This window comes from Exophiala bonariae (assembly GCF_035927105.1).
Source record: "Exophiala bonariae strain CCFEE 5792 chromosome Unknown scaffold_16, whole genome shotgun sequence".
NCBI classification, from domain to species: Eukaryota; Fungi; Ascomycota; class Eurotiomycetes; order Chaetothyriales; family Herpotrichiellaceae; genus Exophiala; species Exophiala bonariae.
The window spans coordinates 537,477-561,307 of NW_027042491.1; the positions used below are offsets into that span (position 1 = coordinate 537,477).

The 23,831-nt window shown below is 49.9% G+C and overlaps 8 protein-coding genes across 8 annotated transcripts; 3 read left to right on the plus strand and 5 right to left on the minus strand.

Moving 5' to 3' along the window:
• Positions 1-564: 564 nt before the first annotated feature.
• On the plus strand, positions 565-7,385 carry LTR84_003493 (uncharacterized protein; the record flags this gene model as incomplete). Its single annotated transcript, XM_064847081.1, has 9 exons — positions 565-626; positions 680-1,163; positions 1,208-1,567; positions 1,629-1,694; positions 1,742-1,838; positions 1,894-1,926; positions 1,978-4,356; positions 5,266-6,067; positions 6,119-7,385. 9 exons carry the CDS (start codon positions 565-567, stop codon positions 7,383-7,385), a joined length of 5,550 nt encoding a protein of 1,849 aa, XP_064705434.1.
• Positions 7,386-7,802: 417 nt separating this feature from the next.
• On the minus strand, positions 7,803-10,689 carry LTR84_003494 (uncharacterized protein; the record flags this gene model as incomplete). The annotated part of the gene is made up of 5 exons (XM_064847082.1): positions 7,803-9,179; positions 9,230-9,351; positions 9,402-9,529; positions 9,573-10,254; positions 10,302-10,689. The coding sequence occupies 5 exons, from the start codon at positions 10,687-10,689 to the stop codon at positions 7,803-7,805; spliced, it is 2,697 nt and encodes an 898-aa protein (XP_064705435.1).
• A 538-nt stretch (positions 10,690-11,227) lies between these two features.
• On the plus strand, positions 11,228-13,108 carry LTR84_003495 (uncharacterized protein; the record flags this gene model as incomplete). Its single annotated transcript, XM_064847083.1, has 1 exon — positions 11,228-13,108. One exon carries the CDS (start codon positions 11,228-11,230, stop codon positions 13,106-13,108), a length of 1,881 nt encoding a protein of 626 aa, XP_064705436.1.
• Positions 13,109-13,510: 402 nt separating this feature from the next.
• Positions 13,511-16,311, minus strand: LTR84_003496 (uncharacterized protein; the record flags this gene model as incomplete). Its single annotated transcript, XM_064847084.1, has 2 exons — positions 13,511-15,716; positions 15,770-16,311. The coding sequence occupies 2 exons, from the start codon at positions 16,309-16,311 to the stop codon at positions 13,511-13,513; spliced, it is 2,748 nt and encodes a 915-aa protein (XP_064705437.1).
• Positions 16,312-18,224: 1,913 nt separating this feature from the next.
• On the minus strand, positions 18,225-19,071 carry LTR84_003497 (uncharacterized protein; the record flags this gene model as incomplete). The annotated part of the gene is made up of 4 exons (XM_064847085.1): positions 18,225-18,794; positions 18,848-18,919; positions 18,976-18,984; positions 19,048-19,071. 4 exons carry the CDS (start codon positions 19,069-19,071, stop codon positions 18,225-18,227), a joined length of 675 nt encoding a protein of 224 aa, XP_064705438.1.
• Positions 19,072-19,526: 455 nt separating this feature from the next.
• On the plus strand, positions 19,527-20,124 carry RPL11 (60S ribosomal protein L11; the record flags this gene model as incomplete). Its single annotated transcript, XM_064847086.1, has 2 exons — positions 19,527-19,677; positions 19,748-20,124. The coding sequence occupies 2 exons, from the start codon at positions 19,527-19,529 to the stop codon at positions 20,122-20,124; spliced, it is 528 nt and encodes a 175-aa protein (XP_064705439.1).
• A 1,233-nt stretch (positions 20,125-21,357) lies between these two features.
• On the minus strand, positions 21,358-21,789 carry LTR84_003499 (uncharacterized protein; the record flags this gene model as incomplete). The annotated part of the gene is made up of 1 exon (XM_064847087.1): positions 21,358-21,789. The coding sequence occupies one exon, from the start codon at positions 21,787-21,789 to the stop codon at positions 21,358-21,360; it is 432 nt and encodes a 143-aa protein (XP_064705440.1).
• A 246-nt stretch (positions 21,790-22,035) lies between these two features.
• On the minus strand, positions 22,036-22,873 carry LTR84_003500 (uncharacterized protein; the record flags this gene model as incomplete). Its single annotated transcript, XM_064847088.1, has 2 exons — positions 22,036-22,731; positions 22,781-22,873. The coding sequence occupies 2 exons, from the start codon at positions 22,871-22,873 to the stop codon at positions 22,036-22,038; spliced, it is 789 nt and encodes a 262-aa protein (XP_064705441.1).
• Positions 22,874-23,831: the final 958 nt, after the last annotated feature.

The following is a 23,831-nucleotide window of genomic DNA, read 5'->3' on the forward strand; positions in this document are numbered from 1 at the left end:
TCGTCATTGGATATTATGCGGTACGGTCGTGATGGGAAATGGGAACCGAACCGTGGACGAAGAACATACACCGACGGAGACGGGCTTTTTTCCACCGACACCCAGTAATGTCTCGGTGGCGTGAAGACCAATACCTGGTGGTGGAATTCGTGGATCCCCATTGCCACTCTTTTGTACTTTAGCCCACCGTACTCAACGGCTACACATCGAAGGATACTTTGGAGAGTGGAATATTTGAATATTGATATTGATCTACCTGAGGAGCTATTGCATTAAAATAACACCTTGCCACAGTCTATCAAGGGCGATCTTTCTCGAAGAAAGGTAGAAAGTTCTCACGAAAGTAGTCCTGGCGAAGGGTAGAGTATTCCTCAAAACAACGCATTTACGCCAGAGAACCTGCGTTCTAGGCGGATTTACATTTTCGGTATAGTGACAGACTTGGCGCGCCGCCGCTTTTGACGTCGTTAGAGAGAGTGCGACATCGTACATGTAGGCCTAAGATGAAGTGCTTTCAGCCTCAGGCAGCCTACTACGACGTGGTGCAGGTTACCTTGCCACAGGATGTGGCGCCGTATCAAGGACAAAGTAATGGAGAAGGAGAGGCGAGGAGGTGTGGTGTTAGCGTTAGTTGCCATTCCGTTTAAAGCGGAAAGGCTTTCAATCTGACTTTCAAAAGGACCCCCACCGTTCCTGATCCGCCCGGGAGAGAGACACCCGCACCTGTGTATACCGCAAAGGAAAGACTTCCTAGCCGCCCCGCAAGGCTTGAGATAGACTCTTTTGGCTCTCCAAAGGAGCACCGACGACTCTCTCATTCAGCGTGCGAACATGCCTCTAGTGGTGTCCGACCCTTCGCCGATCAACCGGTTGAAGGCCTCAGGGTGGTCTACGATTGCTCCGACAAGAACTCCATCGTGGCAGATATTGTCTTCATACACGGTTTAACAGGCGGGACTAAGAAGACATGGTTTGATGGGCCTTCCGGGATATACTGGCCTTCGGATCTGCTGGCAAAGGACGCCCCTCGCACACGAATCCTGGCCTTTGACTATGATGCGGATGTCACAAGGCTTCTGGGCCCCGTGTCGCAGAACAACCTTCGCGGCTATGGAGAGGCACTACTTAGTGACCTGGCTTCCTTGAGAGAAAGCACTATTTCGGTACGGCTCTAGGCGCAGAAATATCGCAAACTGACTCTTGCTAGACTGCTCGTCCCTTGATATTCGTTGTTCATAGCCTCGGAGGACTGGTGGTAAAGGATGCTTTATGTCTATCGGATAGCAGCTTCGAGCCTCATATCAAACTAATCAGTCAACATGCTAGTGCCATTGCATTCCTTGGTACTCCGCATCGTGGCTCAGATCTAGCGTTCTTCGGCTCCGTAATTGGCAATGTGCTTAAGATGGCCGGAAAACGGACAAATGTAGATATTGTCCAGCTATTGAAGCCTGATAATGCGACCCTCATGGAGACAGAAGACTCGTTTGGAATATGGTTGAGACATAGAGGTAATTTTAACATTACCTGCTTCTACGAAGAGTTGGAACTGGCAGGCGTTGGTAAGGTATGGCAGTCCCACATGTGCAAATATGGAAGACAATGCTCACCACCTGTTCGATTTTTAGGTTGTCCCCAGAGATTCTGCGAAGATTGTTGGCTACTTCCAGATACCCATCCATGCAAATCATCGAGTAGGTCATGCTTACCCCTGAATGTCCGCTACTTCTGACATCCGAAGGACATGGCGAGATTTAGAACCAAAGATGATGCTGGTTACCGACGAATACTTGGTGAGATCAGAAGATGGCTTAACCAGATTGAGGTCGCTATGCCAGGTTGGAAACAGAAGCCTTAGATGATATCTTGGATGTTAATACAGTTGATTTCTAGGGAAAGGGAGAGGACGAACGTCGAAAAACAAAGGTAATATCCCCTTCAATGGCAACGAATGAAACCCTAACTCGGTGCGTTCAGTTGCACTACAATCACTCGCCTTTACTGAAATGTATTCTCGGGGAGGCGACATCTCTGAAGCAGCTGGAGACACCTGTGACTGGCTATTTCTACACCCCCAATACCTCCAGTGGCTTTCGGAACACCAATGTCTGCTCTGGATCAAGGGTAATCCGGGGTCGGGCAAATCCACAATCATGAAACATGCACTCCAACACTGTGAGAATCCTAATGAATCCTCTCAATTCGTTCTTCTCTCTTTCTTCTTCCACGGACGGGGTTCACCAATCCAAAAGACCCCAGTTGGTCTCTATCGATCGATACTCCACCAAGTCATAGATCAGGTCCCTGAACTTCTCGAAGAATTTACGATGATTTTCGAAGAGAAGGAAGACAAGCTTGGCCCTTACGGGGAAAGCTGGGAGTGGAGAGAAAGCGAACTCAAGAATCATTTTAAATTGATGATTATTAAGGCAGCTGCACTTGTCAGACCGAGAATCTACATTGATGCTCTGGACGAGGCCGGTGCAGCGGCTGGCAGAGCTCTTGTTGTTTTCCTCCGGGAGATCATGCAGAGCCTCCCTGACGATGCATTCCTCCAGTTGATATTCTCCTGTCGACATTACCCCATCATAACTCTCAAAGGCGGACTTGAGATAACTATGGAGGACGAAAACCGCGACGACATCAACCGCTATGTCGAACATGAACTTCGGTGCTACATTCCAGATGAAGAGGCTGTAGAATCCCTGAAGAGGGTCATCTGCGACCGAGATTCCGGAATCTTCCAATGGGTCACACTCATGACCGCTTCAGTCGTTGAGATGTATCTGGCAGGCACCCGGATCACAAAGATCCATGAGGCCATTAACACCAAACCCACACAACTACATGACCTATACCGGAGTTTATTCGAAAGCCTAGAAGTGGAACAAAGGCCAAAACTCCTACAAATTGTGCAGTGGGTTATGTTCTCACTCGAGCCACTAACTTTAAATCAGTTTCAGCATGTTCTCGCTGTGTCATCAAGTTCATCGAGAACTCTTGATAAATGCCTACAGGAAGCAGACTATGAGACACTCGGTGAACTTAAGAGGCAAATGCTGGAATTGTCTAGAGGCTTGCTTGAAATAGTACCTCGCTCAGACAAGGTTCAATTTATCCATCAATCCGTGCCTGACTATATCAGCGAAGAAGGATTTCGTGTTCTTAGTGACACATTCACGACTTCTGCCCACTTTTCGGGGAAATCGCACTCTGCCCTTTCCCGGACTTGCCTACGATATGTTGGATTGGACGGAGTTCGACAAGTCACAAAAAAAGGGCCTATGTGGAAGGACGTTGCAGCGATAAAGGAACATCTGCCACCTTGGCAATACGTGGTCGGTCGCTGGCTTGACCATGCTCTCAAAGCTGAAACGTATGGCGTCGGTCAAGAAGATCTTGTGACGGTTTTTGACTGGCCTGGAGGTTCGCTCTTCGAGACTTGGGTTGCGCACTACACAGTTCTGTTCGATTTGTTATTCCACCAGTGGCCGGTCCCCCCTCGTCAAATCGCTGATGGTATGGACCTGCTACACCTTGCCTGCAGGTGTGGACTTTCGAGTGTGCTTCAGGCATGCCTGGATCGGATAGATAAGAATCTGGTGGACTTTTCAGCCGACTACATTGCCTCGTGTGGTCGAACGCCATTATCCTATGCTGCTGAGTGTGGTCAGAGAGCCATCGTCCAGACTCTTGTCCGCCGCAAGGATGTCAACATCAATTCAAGGAGCCAGACCAACGCAAAATCCACACCAATACTGTACGCGTTAGGTCAAGGCCATGAAGATGTGGTGCTTGATCTTCTCGAGCTGAAAGGAATCAATCTCAAGCTGAAATCAAGAGGGAGGTGCGTTTTGAGCCTTGCCGTACAGCAAGGCTTCCGCAGCTTGGTCGAGATCTTGATGAGCCGAGATGATGTCGACGTGAATGTCTCCTTGAAGGGCAAATCGCTTCTGTCACGGGCGGTGATTGAAAAAGATTATCGGTTCGTGGAGTGGGCACTCCGTCGAAAGGATGTCGATGTCAATGTCGAAAATCGGCGAGGGGTGCTGCTGACGCCGGTATTCGCTGCAGCCGAAGACGGAGACGAGAGAATGCTTGAGCTTTTCCTCGCTCACCCGGGTTTACAACTCGACAAGAGAAATAAGGACGATCAAACGGTCCTTGAAATGATGATAGAGGCGTCAATAGAATATGGGCCGGTTGAAGAGATCTGCCTCATTGCAGAAACGGTAAATGCTTTCAGAAACCGCGGCATGTCCAGTGAAGCAGTCCGAGCACACCCGCTCCAAACACACTACCGGCGCTGGGCTATGGTGAAAACTCTGATGGAGCATGGCGCAATCTTACCTGTCGGTATGCCCAGACTCCATCACGTTTCTGGTGTGAGGATGGAAATATATGACATAGCCTTTACGGGGTATGACCCGGAGTGGAAACTAAAGTTGAATGAGAAGCTGGCCTCTTGGGGATATGAGAGTATCTTCGAGAATAATGAGACAGCTAGGATGGACATGGTAGGACCATGAGCAGCAGCAATGGAGGCGGTGGAATGTCAGGAATATAGGTGATCCTCCAGTAAACCAGACTTCTCGCATTTGGAGCCTCGTCCTATGTCATAGCAATGAAATGATAGTGTGAGGGAAGGGCAGACGGGGCGAGTAAAAGGCGGCTAAACATAGCTACAGAAGGGTTGTCTATCCTGTCCTGTCCTTATAGACCCTAATCTACAAAGAACCCGAAGTCATAAGGGGGCAAAGTGTGTAAGCTACAGCAGGGTAGATATGCTATACGGTGAATCAAGCGCTTCTTCGCTTGTACAGTGGAGCATATGTACTTACTGCTACATGCAAGAACCTTGCCGAACGCGGCGGCACTGACTGCCAAATATGGCGGGAATTCTTCCCTGCGTTTAAGTGACACACCCCCAATAGCGACCCGTTTATTTTAGCTAGGATGTGTCTTTACTCCGTGGCCAAACTAACTAGGCTGGTCGCTCGAAAAACGGACGACCATCTTTCCTTCTCATTTCATTACCTTGTCCAGTGCTCCTCGCTGGATTGCGCGGCTCTCGGCTCATGCGTTCCTGAAAATGTGGTCAGTAAACACTCCAGACATAAAGAAAGCTAGCAGATCGCGTCTTTCACCCGCGGTCGAAGAACCAGCAACGAAAAAGCTTCGGAAAGGCACCCGGAGCTGTACTGAATGTCAGCTACCAACAACGAAACATCTAATTCCTACTTTATCTCTAATAATATACAACAGGTAGAAGGCGTAAAACACGTTGTGTCTGGGTCTCTGAAGATGCTCGCACCTGTCGAAGATGTGAGGAGCAACAGACAGAATGTGTCGCGCAGACCGTCTCATCCAGGCCGCCCGATGTCGTTAGAATAAGCTCTCGGGACCGGATCTCAAATCTTGAGCAACAGGTCGGAGTCCTGACCAACGCACTGCGCAGCATCCAGGAGAAGCTTGGAGATGAGACTATTTCTTCTGTTGAACCTGTACATGCAGACACAGGAGCGACATTGGCCGAATCAGATATTGAATCGGATAGTCCTGACGAGCTTGGAGCAAACGGGCCGGCATATCTTCGCTCACTATTCGACAATAACATCATCAGTACTGAAGAGCACAATGGCGATGCCCAAAAATCCGCCACTTCTTCTGATCTACTTCTCCGCAAAGCACGAGAAGAGCTTCAGCGGTTGATACCTCCGCAAGAGGACGTGGCTGTAATTGCCAAATACGCTGACACCTGGCTTTCGTTATATCACGTTCTATTCCCAACGCGTTTCGTTGCCCATGGCGGCCGCGAATTAGTCTACCGATATAGCGAGATGACCGCCCCGGACATCGAGCCTCGATTGCTCGCTATATGGCTCATTACCATCGCCATTACAGCCCAACAAGTATCACGTGAGGTAGAAGAGCAACTGACAGGCATGAAGAGCCTAAAACAGTATTCCAAAGCTGTTTGCGAATGTGTTTCCACAAGCGTAATGACTCATGATTCACTGTTGGGTACAATGGAAGGTGTGGAAATGGCACTACATTATTTGAGACTGTGAGACTGCCCTATCTTTCAAGCATCATCCAAACTGACGTCCTGTGCTAGCTTAATGGGTCGCGGGAATTTTATGAAGGTGTGGATTAACCTGCGCCGCGTCATAGCAATCTCAGAAATCATCGGGCTTCCACGAGCCGCTCGAACACTTGAGAGAATGAAGAGTGCGCCTACCAACACTAGAGCTGGGGCGAGCATGTCCAAGTCCGATGAAATCAGGCTGACAGAAAAGGCCGAAGTATGGGGAGGTATTTGTATGATCGACCGTATTGCAGGAATGATGTTCAATCTACCATCAGGAACGCATAGATATCAGCTGCCGAGAATGCTTGTTGTGGGTTCTGATGGGCAGGTAATTCGTCGTGGATATTTGAGTAACCTGGCAGGCATTTCGAAGCAAGTGTACGAGCTGGATGACAGTCCCATTCTGGACGGATCGGATGCTGAGCTCTACGCCGAAGTCCTGAGGATTGATCAGGAGCTCATTTCTCTAGCAAGCGTTCCTCCTTCTTCATGGTGGAGCGATGCTACACCAGGCACTCTATCTGACCAGGTGTTGAAATACTGGCATGCATATCTTACAGTACGGGTTCATCTCAAATTCACCCTGCAGAGGGACGCCAATCAACAATTCGACTACAGCCGCTACACATGTATGAACGCATGCAAAATCGCCATTACCCGATATCTAGCGCTTCGACCATCAATGCCGAGTGGGTTCTTCATCGGACGAATTGTGGATCTGCAAGCACTGACGGCTGCTGTGGTGCTTCTCCTCGCGTACCACAACTCACGCCCAAATCGCCGCAGCAATTTTCAAGCTCAGGCGATTGAGTCTCCTGCTCCCTTGATTGCACAACTGATCGAAGTCATGGACTCTCTGTCGTCCCTGAAGGCATCCGACTTCGCCACTCAGGCCGTAGCCACGATTCGCTCATTGAGCACTCTGCTGGAGGATGATAGTGCATCTGAACAACGAGAACTGACTTTAACGGTACCGCTGCTGGGCAAAATTCACGTCCACAAGAACAGGAACCCTGGTGGCGGTTTCATTCCACAGGGTCCAAGTGCCATGATGGGTCTATCACATGCAGCAGCTGGCAACTCGAATGTGCCGCCATCCTTCACACCCGCCGCTTCGGATTTTTCTGGCCAAACATTACCAGTCACTAATGCGTGGGCATGGGATCCCTTGTCGCTATTCATTGAAGACGACGACCGGGAAGCGATGTTTCAGAGCGCACTGAGGACAGAGGATTTTGGACAGATGGACATGCCTATGAATTTTGGTGACCATGATTTCGGTGGCTACATTTGAAAGGAGACACCCTTTTCTGAGAATTCCATACGCTTGTGCCGTTCGCCTGTGCTTCAAATGACCAGGGATCCGCAATTAGTAGGAGAAAAATTAGCTGCTCCGATATCCAGAAAATTCCCCAGTCTCACGCGTTGCAAAGAAGCGATCTAGAAGCCTGTATTCTAAATCTCGTACACAAGATGCCACTGTGTAATTCTCCTGAGAATCTTTGGACAGGAGCGGTCCTTTGGGTGCACGTCTCGTGATCAAGCCAGCAAGACATGGACGATTCTCAAGCGGACTCCTGAGGCACGACCCACCAAGAGAAAGTCATGAGCCACGCAGCACCTCATCTGAGAGTGTCCAAATTTTCACCACGGCCCAGGATGACAATGATTCCGTCAGTAAGAATACGTTCACAACTTGCAGGTTGGCCCATCAATCTAGTGCGACCTGGGAAGGATGCAATTGCAGCTTTCCGCCTACAAGCCCCTCAAGCCGGTCGATCTTCGCAAGCTCAAGTATTGGTAAAGCAACTGCTTCGAAGTGATGAGCCATATGTTCGAACAGCTTCTTAACGGAGAAGTAGTTGATGCCACAGAAGTGACAAGCCTCAGTAAAGTGTTTGGAAGCCCAAAATTGACAAGATACTGCTAGAGACCTAAGTCTTGTCTGCACCCATGCGTCTTGCTCACTTGAGGTCAAGTTGTCCTTCATTTCATCTCTTCTGGTGGCGGACAACCGCGGCTTCGACTTGGGTAACACAAGAGCCGCATGCTCACCGATTAGGTGCTGACTGAAGCTATGCTCACTGTAGCAGACATATTTGCACGTAGGCTGAACGCATCTCCACCCTTTCAAGCGCCTGTGATGTTCATTCTCATGATGTAGCCAGTCAGTTTTGCGACTGAAGGAGCTTGACAAGGGATTGGCTTTATTACAATCGGGGAATGTGCATAGGTAAGGGCGAAGATGATCGAATACGTGCGCGGTCCATTGGTAAGCCTCTTTGATCTCAACGATTTTAAGACATATCTCGCATTCGAATCGTGCAGGAAGCAGAGTGGTAGGCGGAAGAGGGACTCCTGCAGGGAACATGGAAGCCCTGACTGGCTTGCTGGACGTGAACTCGATTGGTGCGCCTTCGATGTATGGTTTGCTTGTCGAACTAGAGCTATGTGGGAGGAATGAATGGGACCAAGTCCTCGATTCTCCGCCGGACTGAATGGGGTGTCCTATGGACTCGAAGTACCCAGCTACTTTGTGGTGACCTTGGAGACGGAGATGGATGCGGCGTATTTCCTGGTACCTGAAATGCTGCACCGTTGCAAGTCGCTCCATCAAATTAGATTTGCACTTGGGATTCAGCGTACGTGCATGTAGTACGAAGTCTCCGAGGGACGGAGGGAACCTGAGTGGCCGAATAGGAAGGACTGCGGTAGAGACGCTCTCGTCACCGCTGTCCTCACCGCTGCTGACACCATCTTCATCATCGAAGACTGTCGCTTTCTGAGCCAAGTCACGATCTTGCTCCACCTCTAGGCTTTTGATGGAGATGTCGTCTTCTTCGTCGTTCTCGTCATCTGGCTTCGTTTCTCGTGGCAGAGTGATCAATGCGATCTCCTCCATATGACGGCTGACGTGACTAATGAACTCTCGCTGTGTTTGAAAGCCGCTGTCGTTACACAGATGGCAAACCTGATCACTCCATCTTTCAACAATAGTAACTCTTGCAGTTGAGAGAACCGTTTGGCTCTTAGCTCCTTCCAGAGTCCGTGGAAATTCGTGCTTCTCATGCAAATGGTCGAGGTAGTTCTGCGAGAGTGTGAAATTCGCGTTACAGGCTTCACAGCGCCAGACTTCACAACCTCGATGTTCTCGAAATTCGTGATCTGCCCAGGTTTTTCGAGAGGTGAATTGAATCCGACTAAATTTGCAACCTGGAAACGTACAGATATAAGGTCGTAAATCAGCGAATACGTGCATTCTAGGTAAGAAGTTAATAAGAAAGTCGAAAGCACAGTTGGAGTTGCTTACTTCCATTCCACTCGATTCCTAATAGCCCACTGTCTCTGTCCGCATAAAGAGCATCGGAATGACCTGCCTTCTTGAACTCGGCTTGGAGTGGCTGGGACGCGAAAGATGCCTCGGGCCGCCGCTGATTTCTGGGAGAGAAATGAAGTATGTGATGCTATTGAGGTGGCATACTTCGATTTCGCTAGTGGAATGGCGCCTAGACCGGAGTCGTGAATTTGAGTCTCAGGTATAAAAGTCGGCTGCTCGGACTCGGAGTTAGTGTGCTTCGACTTTGTAGGTAGCGAAGACCCAATGCCAGAGTCTCGAAACTCGGAGACAGGTAACAATGATGGGTTTGCAGGTCGCACTAAGTCCTTTTCGTCGTCGGACGAACTTGGCTGTTCAAGAGGGCTATTGGCCGCCGGATCACGTTCCACGTCTGCATGGAAACGCTGGTATCTTTCCCAATTTGCTTCGCCGAGCCTGTTCGCCAGGCCCTCTTTGATCATTGGGAATTTGTCCCAAACTTGGACAACATACTGGCGCGCAGCATCAGAAACGGACTCCACTTTGAGCATCGGATGCCTAGCTTCCGAGATGGGAAGTAGGTCAACTCTGCAGCTGGAAATCAATGTAGGTAGCAAGTGCATAAGATTGTTTACATGGCTTTCAAGTCGTTTGAGGGACCGCATATGGTTTTGTTGGAGAGACTCCGGATGGCTTTCGGCAAGGTTCTGAACATCGTCGCTTTCTTCACCTTCATCAGAATCCGAAAAATCGATCTCACTGTCCGAATTTGTCTGATCTTCGAGATAGGAGACAACGAGTGACGTGTCGATCTGTTCTCTGTGCAGAAAACCGTAGGGAAACAAATCTGCCGGATTAGATTTTTGGACAGGGTCAAAGGAAACCACACCATACCAGAGGTAACGACATCGGCAATACCAGCAAGTTCACCGGCCACGATTGATTGCAATTTGGATTCTTTCACAACATGTCGCTCAAGGTACCGAAGATCCAGGCCTTGCGCCCACATATACAGAAGGGATATACTTCGCTCAGCCTTCTCTCGTCCGTAGCTGGTAAGACAGTGAGAACACCCACCCTTACGGAGCGCATCTTTCGACAGGTTCAGTATCTGATGGTAGAATGTCTCAATGGCAGACTTCCCTACTTCGCTGGGCCCGATTTTCTGATCCGAAGAGATGGCAGTCTGCGAAGCAGTGGCTTCACGATTCAGATCAGTCTCAATGACCTCATCTGCGCCGTTCCCGGGAGTTAGAGGATTGAGAATGTGCCTTAAGTCCATCTCTAAATGGTCGTCAACATTTTCGGACCATGTCGAAACCAAAGATCCGTGGTATTATCAAGTTGTTGGTGCAAGCTGGTATTGATCTGTGAAGCGTGATGATTCCGGTGGTTGAAGATGTGATGAGCACAACTGTGGTGCCCAATTTGAAGCGAGGCAGTGCCTGCAGCCTCCTCATTGGAAACCACTTTCAAGTCGCATGCACTGCCTTAATCAAGAATGCCTTGGGCATTTAGTATGCAACCCAGGTTTCTCTGGAACCGCGGGTGTCAATCGCTACCTGCAAGCATTTTTGAGCAGCTTGGCAACCTATAAACTGCGCTCGCTCTTCAAAGAGGCGAGTGGTCTCTTCATGCAAGTGCTTCAATCCTGAATACTGTAAGCCGGGACAATCTCAATATTCACATAGGATTAGATATCAGCGGCAGAGTTCCTGCAACCCACGTGAAGCGCAACCTTTGAACGTATAGGTAACGGCCATCATAGCCTCTTGGTTTTTAGAACAGTGCGTTGCTCACCCCTAGCCCTCTGAGTCTAAATGGCAGAGGTGGCCGGCCTGGTGCTTTCCGCGGTACCCATTCTTGCTGCACTTCAGCAGTATGGAACAGTCCACAAATTGTGCAAACGTTTTCGAAAGTGCAAATCTGGCATTGATGAACTGATCCATTGCCTCTACATGCAGCAAGTCATATTCAGCAATGAGACAAGGCTGCTGCTGACTTCTGTCGTTGGCATGGATCGCGCGACTGCCATGCTTCAAGATTTGAAACACGCCTCATGGTCAGACCCAAAGTTTTCCTCTCAGCTGGACAGCGTCCTAGGTGACTCAAAGCAGGCCATCGTTGCTGCCGCTCAAAGCGCCCATAAGAAGATGAGAGAGTTCGAGGACGATGTTCAAAAGCTGGAAGCTGCAAACTCAGGGGCTAGAACAGGTAGCAAGGAGTGGCGGAAGGCACTGCGCGCACAATTTAAGTTTACCTTCACGGAATCAAATCTAACCCGTTTAGCCTGCTCCATCACGCAAGCTACAACAGACTATCGCGTCCTTCGAGCACAGCTGCAAGAATACCTTGCCTCATCACCAGACATTGATTCCAGTGGGCGATCATCGCTGGAGGTTGAGCGCATACAAGCTACCCAAGATGCAGCAACCCGAGTATATGAAATACTGGTCACGGCGTGCAAATTGCACAGTAAGCATCATGCTCGGTTCAGCCTAACGCCTAACTATGTCTCGTCATCAATGGGCACCGAGATCAAATTTCAAATTGCTTATCGCCATCTGTCGTCGACCCAAGCCCAAACCCAAAGAGACGTACTTTGGTTTGTGGTGGAGTCAATTATTAATAGCACTATCAATACGAGGGCGCTGACTATCGCACCATTACTGACAACCGGCAGCCAGAAGTCGACATCTAAGCGCCCACTGTCCCCGATACTCAAGACTCTCCAGCTTGGAAGTTGCACAGGGGCAAAAGCCAAAAGAGTCCGTATTCGCTCACCCTCACCACCTGCTGTATCCGGACCCTCGATCGCAGTAGGCCCTCTGACACTACCAAATTTACCAGAATTCAGCAAAACGAATAACCTTTGCACTCATCTGCGAGCTTGTACCAACAAGCATCATCCAGTTGGTGTTTGCATCGGGTGGCTAGAAAATTCAACTCAGTGGAAGCATAGGGTGTTCCATAGTCTAGGTCCTTCGACTCCAAAGGCGCTCAACAACGAGGAAGTGGAAACCTTGGCAGGGCTACTTACTTCCCTCACATCAAGTCGAAAAGTCAATAGTAGGCTTACTGTCCTACAACGACTTCGCCTTGCGAAGTTGCTATCAACGGCAATGCTGAACTTCAACGCCACCCCCTGGATGCCACCATTGTGGAGCAGCCAGGATATCGTGGTGTATGATGTGCCTCAGACGGGTGAAAACGATCCGAAAGGCCTTGAAGTCTTTGTGGAAGTTCCGGTGCAGCCAACAGAGAGTCTGAATCCATCAGGAAATTCTACTAATCCCGGCCCCCCAGTGGTCAACCCGGCACAGCCGACAATGTCTATGAGCCAGCCGGCGGCTTTCGATACTCTGGCACCCTGGGTCCGCAACTTAACGCTGTTCGGGCTTGGAGTAATGCTCCTAGAGATCGCATTTGAAGCGCCGCTTCAATCTATGCGAACAGCCTCTGACGTGATCCACGGATACCCAGCAGCAATCGTAGACCTGTTCACGGCGCGCAGACAGAGTGAAGAAGTTGCCACTGGCCTAGGATTGAAATACTCAGAGATTGTGAAGAAGTGCCTCCACTGCGACTTCGGACAAGGTGCGGATTTGAGCAATCCTGGTTTACAGAATGCTATACATCGCGATGTTATCTCTGAGCTTGATCGACTTGAGGCGGGATTTCAGCAGCTGGGTATCCAATGATTCATAGAATTGAAAAAAACCGGAGCTGTAGCAGGAGCCCGAAGCAAATCGCAGTTTTTTTTGGGCACAAGTAGTGTTGCTTTCCCATTATTGCGCCTTGGTACTACATCAAAGGTCCCAAACTGACTCTACGGCCGGATACCCATGGGCTTGCCTTTCAGGTACAGGGGCCGTTCAGTGTAGTCTAAGACGTCACTTGACCAGCCCGTATGACATCGGAGTTGATGAAAAGTAATCATATTCCGTCGCTCGAACAAGTGAAATAATACTCTTTACGAGGGAGGTCCCCTCTGCTATTGTGTCTGGAACAGCTCGACCGACAGAATGAAAAATTCAGGGATTTTCATTCTCAACCCTGAAATTTTATACTGTCGTCAGACAGCACTTTTAAGCAACATGTATTCAGCCAGCTTGAGCTGCTTCACCCAGTTTGCCGGCCTGTGGGCTACCAGACGCAACTTCAGCTCCAGAAGTGAGAGTCTTGTCGTCTGCAAAGAAGATGTATCGGTGGTAAGGGTATTTCATTTCATCCACCCCCTGGCGGCGTAATTCTTTCAAGAAGTCGTAATATGCGGGTAGGAGCTCATCTAGGTCCTTGCTGGTGGTTTCCAACATGTTCTTCAGCCACCGGGTGGCTTCGTCTTCGGGAAAGTAGCTGTCATCAAAGGATTGACCGTTCCGAGGAGTTATGTCCATAAATGTATGTTCTCGACATAAACGCCTTGATAAGATGCATAGGCCTTCATGCTTGTACACCTGCATGCAGTGAGTGCAGAGCCAGCAATCTTGGCATGTAAGACATGTATACACGCAATTTGTGGGTCCAGCGAGACTTCCACAAGCATCGCAATAAACTGTGTTTCTTCTACGACGTCGATACTGCGGTGAGAACCTCAGTTGCCAGGCAACCCGAGCTTCGTCCAATTGTCCATCATATTTGCAACAATAAGCGATATATGGATAATAGGGAAGTGCCCGTCTTAGAGACCCAGAGGAGGCCCACTTTAGCAATTTTCTGAGCGTATGCAATCGTCGTATCCGAGCGAATTGCGGCGGAAGCAGATAAGTAGGGGTTTGTGGTAGTCTCAAGCTCGACAAGATCTCTGGACACTTTCCTGCATAGTCGACGCATGTTTGCCCATAATTATCGACGAATCTTGCATCGACCTCTTGTTGCAGGAGTGCATTCAGGAGTCGCTCTTTGTTCTCCGAGAGTGCTAAATGGAGCATAGTTTCCCCCTTTGTGTTGCTGTTATTCGGCCACGCCCCAGCTTGCAAGAGACAGATCAGGAGGTCATCTGAATACCAACCTGGCTCAAAATTATAAGAATACCAGTGCGGGTCGTCGGGATCGGCGCCAATTGATAAGAGCCAACGAGCGATTGGCATCAGGTCGCCGGATACAGGGACAAGGGGAAAGCCTTTCGTCAATCCCGCTCTCACTAGGTTGGAGAGATCTTCGGTGCTCAGCTCTTTGACTTCCGCAGAGGTCCCTATAACTTCCAATATGCCTTCGTCCCTCGAATCAATAGCAGTTTGAAAGGGCCATGATGGACCATAGTCTGTCTTCAAGAGCTTCAGCCTTGCACCAGCCATGACAAGCAATCGAACCGTCTCGATGTGGCCATTGAGGATCGCTAATTCCAGGGGAGTTCCCTTATCTAGGTTGTCTAAATTGATATCTGCCCCGTGGTCGAGAAGCATTCGTACCATTTGTCCGTTTCCGATGATGGCGGCTAATTGAAGGGGGGTGCCCTCCTTCTCACCGTCGCAATTCACATACTCTTTCTTCTGCACCAGGATTTCACTTACCCTAGTCAGCCCTGTTCTGATAGAGTAGTATAGGGGACTCGAGAGTTTAACGCCCATGGTGCCATACGCCTTCAGATCGTGTCGATCTTCATACAGGATTCCGGAAAGGGAATACCATTCTCGAAATGCCGCATCTTGCGTCGTAAAGAGGTCCAACGCCATTTTGAGCAGTCTCTCAGTCTGGAACTCGGAGGGTACTTCGAGAGCATGCTTGTACCACATTCTCGGAGCATATGATAACAACCCATCCCGTGACACTTCTGCTGAGTTTTTCGATGTTCTTGATAGTGGAAGCACGGATATGGTATATATCAAGCAGCTTTCCGCAATCAAGTTGTGTGCTCGGTATGGTTCAAAGTAGCATGCATAGCGGCACCTGCCCGACAGGAGATATTCTTGAACGGAGAAGTGTGCTACGCTCACAATTCCTTGAAACTTTGTGGTTTTACAAGACTGAGGGAGGTGGCAATCCTCCGCCCACGAAACAAGGCTCGAACCAATCCTGAGCAGATCGAATGGGTCACCCAGTCGAGCTTCGAGTGAAAAGCACTCACTGCCTTCACAGTCTGTAGCCAGGGCATCAACCAACTGGTAGAACGTCAGTTTTTCTTTGGCGAAGCAAAGCCATTGAAGGAGCCTGAGGGCCATGTCCAGATAGCCATCTACTTCGATTTGCAACAGGATTCGTTCATATGTTTCGTCTAGAGTCTTCGGAAGTGTCGCTAGTTTCTTTCTCACCTCCATAGGCGTGAGGCATTTCCCGAGCACGTCCAGCTGACAGGCGACCCATCTGAACCTACAAATCATGCATCAAACTCTGTTCAGACAACATCTTGGGCGTGCACTTACATCCCATGGGCTTTTTGCGCCAATTCTTCTCTGATCTCCCTACCAATAGGTTTAGAGTGCCATTTCCTGAGTTTTCGATGACTTTTGAGATGCTCATCGATAAGTAAGAGGATGTCATGATCAACAACTGATGCTTCCATGTGGATCTCTTGCGTGACTGAGGATGCCAAAGCCTCTTCCAGATCTCTGAGCTTGCGACTGGTGGCAAAAATGTGTAATTGATCGCGGTGGCGTTCCTGGAGGGTGGAGATGAGATCATTAACTTCATCGTGTTCAAGGCTTTCATCTAGGGCGTCTAAAATGATGTAGGTATGGTCAGTATAGTCAATCAGAGTATCAAAAGTTTGCACCAAAGCCGAATCCGGTGGTTGTGCTTGACCATCCTGATACTTCGCATAAAGGCTTTTCAATAAATGCCTTCCATCGGCAACTTTGAGGACAAGCTGGAAAAGGAGCGATCGCAAGCATTTCATTGCACTCTGTTTGCTGCTTTCGCTGAAATCGAAGTAGAAGTACACAACTGTCGATTTCAAGGAAGACATGTTATGGCTGGTGACATTTTCGATGACAGTTGCGCTTGCCTACTCTTAGCACGAAGAAGGCCATTTGATCACATACTTGACTATACCTCAGAATAGTTTTACCACATCCAGCTATGGGCGTGAGAATCTGGGATGTCGAAGTGGATTAACAGACTTACGGATACCATGGAGCCACATAAATGATCCTTCTTGATCTCTCCAGGTGATAAAGCGGTCGTCAGCTAAAAGCCATTGTCCAGTATTTTCCTGTCTAGATTTGAGGGCTGCATTGTAGTTTGTCGACGGATCTGGGCATTGTAACCATTCTTTGAATTTAGTGGCCCAGATAGCTATGGTACTCCGCCACATGTGAGCCATTAGTCTGTTGCTTCTCAATCAGAAATCTTTTCAGGACTAACAATCGGACTGCCCTTCTAGCGCCAGAGCAGCAACTCCCTCGCGGATGACAGAGACCTGCCGGTGTGTGTCCTGGGAAAGCTTGCTTGGCTACCTTAGTCCCCAGTCTGAGATGAGATAAACGGAAACGCACAAATGATCTTGCTGCAGTGCTATGCTTATCGACGACTTCAGATGTTCAATCTTGGTGAGTGCTTGTTGGACTTCCCCGGAAGTAATGCTCCACACCAAGTCTTTCACACGGTCACCAGGTCTAATTTTGGGCACGAGAGTCTCAAGGACCGATCGGAGCTGATCGAGAACTCCATCTTTTGAAGCGAGCAATTTTGCCTCATTGAACCATGGATCATTTTTCTCGCAATGGTCAACCCGACTTTGAAGTTGATGAAGAAGGCTGTAGATTGTGCTGGCTTCCCGGGCAACCTGCGTTTTTTCTCGGGATGCCTTACGCACACTGTTCGCGTATTGCATCAGCTTGCATGATATATCGAGGATACTAACAATACTGGCAGTCACGCTGAGAGGGTCCATTTTGTGCGGGATATTCGCTAGTGTAAGACAGAGGCTCTGAAGCAAAGAGTCTGACCTAGAACGAGACTCAAATCATGCAAGGCATGCTTAGTTGTACCAGAAACTCGCTATCCTTCACCCTTCCCAGAGTAGGTGCGGGGTGATCTTCTGCAAGGAGGGAAGCTGCATGAGCATTTGGCTGCGCTAAGCCTGCAAGGGGCTTTTGATAGGTCGACGAGTTTGACGGGTATGAGGATCGCCTGGCGAATTGGCACGGCACATCTAGTTTGATTGAAAATTGGTGTCGAGTGACATGTACACTGGATGATCACAAAGAAAGCATACAGTAACGGTATACGTCCGAGGTATCGGGACATGATTACCTACATTAGTTCGTAGGGCCCCATCGATTGTTGTAGAAAGTATTCACTTGACAACTTGTTTCCTATATAGGTTGTTAGCCTCAACAGCAGCGGAATAGACCTGATCGGCAAGAGCGAGCATCTAGTCAACTCCAATGTTGCTAGAGATTTGGAGTGAAGCGAGGAAGAAATCCAACACTGACTTCATGCACTCGATAAGTGGACAAGCAACGGAATTTATATTGCTGTCTTTGCTCTCTAAGGCTGGAATTTACCCTCGGCTCGAGACGATCAGAAGGTCATCTGCATTTGGAGCCTTGCCACAGTCGAAGGGCTGCATGCAGCATTCGGTAGTGGCTCGCTTTGGTTATTCTTGCGCATTGTCGAGCAGCATCTGAGCATCGACCTTGAGCTGTGCCATTGCGGCTGAGTTTTGTGGAATTGTTGCCGAGATTGCTTCGGAATTTCGTCCGCCTTGCGGCCACACTGAATGCACCACAAACCATGATCGGCCTTTTCTTTATGGTTGCCTGCATGCTTCGATACGCTGACCTATCGTGCATGATAATGTAGATGATGACCATTATTCGATTGCAGGATTAGTGACAACGCCAGTGGAATTGGTATAGCAGATCAATGCGTCGTTCACCGACCAAATCCTGGTGGTCCATATCCTCTTCCTTGACCCGGCGGGCCACCTTGGAAACCAGGGGGTGGTTGAAACCCAGCAGGTGGTCCTCCAAAACCGGGAGGCGGGCCACCAAAGCCAGGCGGAGGTCCTCCCGCTGGAGGTCCGCCAGCACCTCTTCCTGGAAATCCTGGCGGTGGTGCCCCTACAGGAAATCCGCCTCCAGGTGGGAACCCAAATCCTCCTGGTGGGGGTGGTCCGCCCACACCTGCTGCTGGACCTCCCAGACCGACTGGCAGTCCACGCCCTGCTGGTCTCGAGATACCTGTCCCTGCCTGTAAAGCTGCTGTTGCGCCTCCTGGTGCGGATTGACCGAGACGAGATGCGGGATCTGATGGTGGTGGTCCCTCAACACTACTGGACACAATATTCGTTCCTCGTATGATGACCAAGCCTAATGTTCGCTTCTCTTCTGTCTCGACTGTGGCTGCAGCAGCTGAGCCGGGTGCAGCTGGTGCAGAGGATTTGTTTTGCTTGCGCTTGACTTTGCGGAACTCTTCGGTGTCGGCAAGAACGAGGTTCATGTGCTAAAATGAATGTTAGTCCTGCTCTAAAGCTAGTTTATGCTTCCAAGACCAACCTTGTCAAATGCCATCATCTGTCCGGTCATCTGTCTGCCATCATTCAGCGTTACTCGCATTCGGTAGTTGATCTAGACATTGTCAATTAGTCTCATGTACATATGGGTCGACCGTGTTCGTCGCATACCAGGTTTTGCTGCAAAAGAGTTAGCAAAAGTCACATCACAGAAGAAACAAGATTCCCAGAACATCTCCATACCATTTTCCCCTGTCTGTTGGCCATCTTGCCTCCACGTTGCGCACGAATGCGACTTTACTCAACTCGCGTGTTGGTTTTCTTGTGTTCAAAAATAAATGTAAACTCGTGGTGTTGGCCGCAGTCCAAACCTCGAGAGTCAGACGATGACTGGAGCAGTCCTTACACGAAGGTAAGGATGACGCAGGCCCGAGCTGACTAGATTGAAGAATGGTAAGTTGGGAATGAAGTCTTCTATATTGGATGTCTCCAGGCGGTTGACTTGCCCGCAGCCCACCTGGAAAAAGCTAAGTGTCCCAATGCGGACTAGTCTGCCTGTAGTTCTTGGCGTTGCGCCAAGACTCAATCCCACATTTCGGAAATTCTTCGTAGGCCTCGTCCACCACACCACATTCAATCCCTTTCGGCTCCCTACACACCTCGTGCTTGGAATTAATTCATCTCTGTCGCAATCGTTAACACCACCATCTACATATCTCAAGATGGCGGAAGGCAACGACAAGAGCTCTAATGCCATGCGCGAGCTGCGTATCGACAAACTCGTCCTGAACATCTCAGTCGGTGAATCTGGTGATCGTCTCACTCGTGCCGCCAAAGTGTTGGAACAGCTGTCCGGTCAAACTCCCGTCTACAGTACGATATCTCACCACCAAGATCTTCCTCCTATCTCCATTTCCTTGCTAACAGACCTCCCTCCCCACAGGCAAGGCTCGCTACACCGTTCGATCCTTCGGTATCCGACGTAACGAAAAGATCGCTGTGCACGTCACAGTCCGCGGACCCAAGGCCGAGGAAATTCTCGAGCGTGGCCTCAAGGTCAAGGAATACGAACTGCGCAAGAAGAACTTCAGCGAGACTGGCAACTTCGGCTTCGGCATCTCAGAACACATCGATTTGGGCATCAAGTACGACCCAGCCATCGGTATCTACGGCATGGACTTTTATGTATGCATGAGCAGACCCGGTGCCAGAATTGCACGCAGACGGAGAGCCAAGGCCAGTGTTGGTCGATCCCACAAGGTTGGCCGTGACGATACCGTCAAGTGGTTCAAGACAAGATTCGAGGGTATTGTCCGATAAGCGGTTGCTTTTTTTCTCCATCACACATTCGGGGCGAGGTGGTCGGGATTTTGTGGGAAACCTCAGTCGACATGATGACGCATTTCAGCAAACAATACACCGCAGCGAGCTGGCCATGAATGGAAGTCACTGCTGTTGTGAAAACCCAAAATAGTCAATAAGCGGCACTGGTCACCATATTCGGGTGCACCTTTCAAGCACCGCACCAAGCATCAAGTCTTACCTCTCATCAAGGTCTTGAGCTGGGAGATACCATATGTATCATGGATTTTGATGCGAAATAGCATCAGATCCAAAATAAATCACAAAACAGATGAAAGCCATTGACATTCCCCGCATGAATTGCCCTCGATTGCTCCTTCGGTGCTCTGCCATGACTTCACGTACTCGTAGAATCATCAGACAACCAATCGCTCCCAGCTTTTCTTCTACTCCCGGTTTTCTACTTGTTAGTCAGACAATCAAGCATACGAGGCAAGACACAAAGGTCGATACATATTGATGATTTAGGATCCACCGTTAGCCTTCCACACAAATAAGCTGTGCGTACCATTACCCTCTGGCATGGAAAATCAGAAAGCCCCACTTGTTAACAGGGCCAATGTTAGCATTGGGCTACCGACCTAGGTAGCTTTTCAGAAGTGGTCTAGTTCGTGTCCTATTGACTATTGCTACTTGTACGCAAGTCGATCTTCGACCTGCAAATCGGGCAAGATGGTACACTTGACTCTCTCGCTTCGCGGCATCAGACCTGTTTTACAGAGCGAGTAAAGAGGTGTAACACTTACCCTGAGCTCACGTGTGACTCACCGTAGCCTCGCCTCTTTCATAGGAGCTCACCCTCCATTCATCTTCACTCACGCTGTGTTCCTGTACACGACGCTGCCAGATTGACGCTGTACTTGCGTCCCCATACTCGCCAACGAGGGCTGAGAGTTGAAACACTCGAGCGCTCCCAATGTCCGGACAACGCCACCGGTCTGCGCCTGTCGTGTGGCCAATGTCTCGACGACCCAAGCCGTCTTTATCTGGCGTCCTCATTAGCAACGGACCCGGCTGCGTCTCTGCTGCTGCCTATTCCACTTCGACACCGGCCCTGGGCTCCTACTTCACGCTCACGGTCGCGCCGTGTGGTGCGAGTTCAGCCTCTAAAAATCTGTTAGGAAGTCCTTGAACGCTACTGTCCTCGAGATATAAATCGCCTCCAAAAATGGACGGTAGTAGCAATTCGCCTCAAGAGGGAATATGCATCTGGTCCGGGGCATCGATAGCGGACGTCTCGACGTTGTTTCGAAAGAACGCACCATTGGTGTTGTCCGACGGCGGATCCTCGAACAGGTCTTTCGAATCCAGCCCTGCGAAAGGGTCATCGAGATCATAAAGCTCGGCAATTCGGTCCGAATAGGACTTACGAACAGCGGACAGCCTCTTCCGGTCAGCCACGTCAGAGCTTCGCAGCATAATCTGCTGTAGTAGGGCGCAAGCTTCGGCATGATTTTCTATTGCATTGTCGCTATTTAATGCATTGTCCAGGAGGACGGCTGTCTTAGCTTTAGCCAGGGCTATGGACAGCATTGCTTTCATTTTGGGACGGTGGCGGCGTAATGGCGTTTTCTCTTTAGCGTCTCCATCGTCGAAAACAAGAAGTAAGTTCTCCTTCGGCATATCGCTGGGTGAGCATTTGTCGTTGCCTGGCGGATGCATCTATAGCATAGTGCAGGGCTAGAGCGAGGCTAGGTCCTTCATTTCTCCCGTTTGGCATGATAAGCTGACCCTGTTGGTCTTGAGCGTTGATGGCGTTGTCGGCTGGGAGGTGTGAGCTCCATCATGCTTAAGCCCCTGGGCCCCTCTGCCGGCGCTTGATCCGCTTCTCTCGTGTCAAGCCAGTTCCCCGAGGTTATGTTGGCGACACTAATCGGACCATTGGGAACCGAGGCTAGCTAGATCTTCATCCTGCTGCCTTATGGAACTATCGTCTTGGGACTGTTTAGAGCCATGTATACCTAGATTGACCGAGGTGACAGGCGAAACAGGCAGATTTGCGGTCTCGGCATCACTCTCATCTGAGTCTGGGTCAGGAATGATACTTTGATTGTCGAGATCACTTCCATGAGGGCCATGGCCGTCGCCGTCGCCCATGGAATGCCCAGTGGTTTCCCATGCATCTTCTTCTTGAGGCGTCTTCCAGAGAACGTGATGAAATTTGACACGATTTCTCAGCTGCGTCGTCACCAGATGGCGTAGAGTTACAGCTGAAGAATAAATACCGCGCCGTGGGATCGTGATCGGAACGTGCGTAATGGTCTCGTTAAAGGCCGAGGAAGACGACGTTGATAAGTGGTGCTGAGTTCGGCTGGTCCAGAGCCATTGCCAGGACCGCTCTCTGGACATGTGGAACCCTGATCGTGCAGCAAGGCCTGCGCACACGATCAACAGGCCAAAGACCGCCGTGGCAGTGGAAACCCCACGAAGAGCACCAGGTGAAATACCTCCATCGAGGGAGGAATATTTCAGGAACTCAAAGCCTCGTTTTTGCAGAGGTGGCGGAGGAAGTGGCGTTGCTAACGCTTTGGTACAGTCTGAGGTCAATAGCCTGGCAGAGGTCTCCTATGATGAACGATTAGAATTACGTGTCAACCCATAGAGAACAACTGACATTCTGGGATGAGCAGTGCTCCCAAAAGTCTTTGGTGGCAGCCCATTGGGCCAAAGCGAGGCTCTTCTCAGAGGCTCTAGTCGACTGCAGCATATATGGCAGCCCCAGAAGGGCAATGGCTAAGCCGACAATGGTCATGTAGAGCACCCATATCTCAATGCTAGAACACGCGCGCTTGAAGTCTGTATATGATTTCGAGAAATTGCGAGTCGTACGAGCAAGCAGCGTCGACTGCACAGCATTCGGGGTGGCTGCAGGTATAGGAGCAGTCGTCGTCAGAGCAGTCGTTACAGCAGTTGTCGTTACAGTAGCGGCCGATGGTAAGGCTGCGGCTTGGGGAACTGGGGGTATCCTTCCAAAGCTGATTGCAGGCGTTGCTGATGTTGTTGCTGCTGCCATCCACTGTCTGAATCACGGCGCCGGGCCTGAGCGCGGCGCTGCAAAGACTTGTCGGCTTTGAGATAGATACTTGGGTAAGATTGGGACGTCGGGCGAAATCAGAGTGCGAAGATGCATGGCGGGTCAAGTGCCCTGCACTATTAGAACCCCGCAAGTGGCTTACAGGTCGAAGTCGGCCTGATGCGCCTGGCGGCGGTGCAGGAAGCCCAAAGCATTTAGTTAGTGTTCGAAGCGTAACTCCTAATACGAAGTATGCACTTTGCTCAGCCTAATGATAAGCAGGATGGGCCCTGGTTGCATGGGCACACACGTCCAGCAGCGCGCCGAGTGGGCCACCGCATTGCACTGACCTCGTCCCAGCCTTACGGTAATGCTCAGTCAAATCTTGGTAGTACAACACACCGCGATCCCAGGCGATGCGCCAAGAAGGATGGAGGCAAATATTCAAACAGCGACAATTCTGTGTGAGGGCCGGTAGGGTGCATTGTAGCGTCGCTAAGCTTCCAAGGCTGTACAAGAGCAAGGCTCTGCGTGCAGTCTGGGATTTGGACACATCCTCCGCACCGTCAGCCAAAAATCGAGGTTTCGAAATCTTACCCTAGTCTCAGGTATGAGAAAGAAAATCATGACAAAGGCCAATCCCAGGCACTAA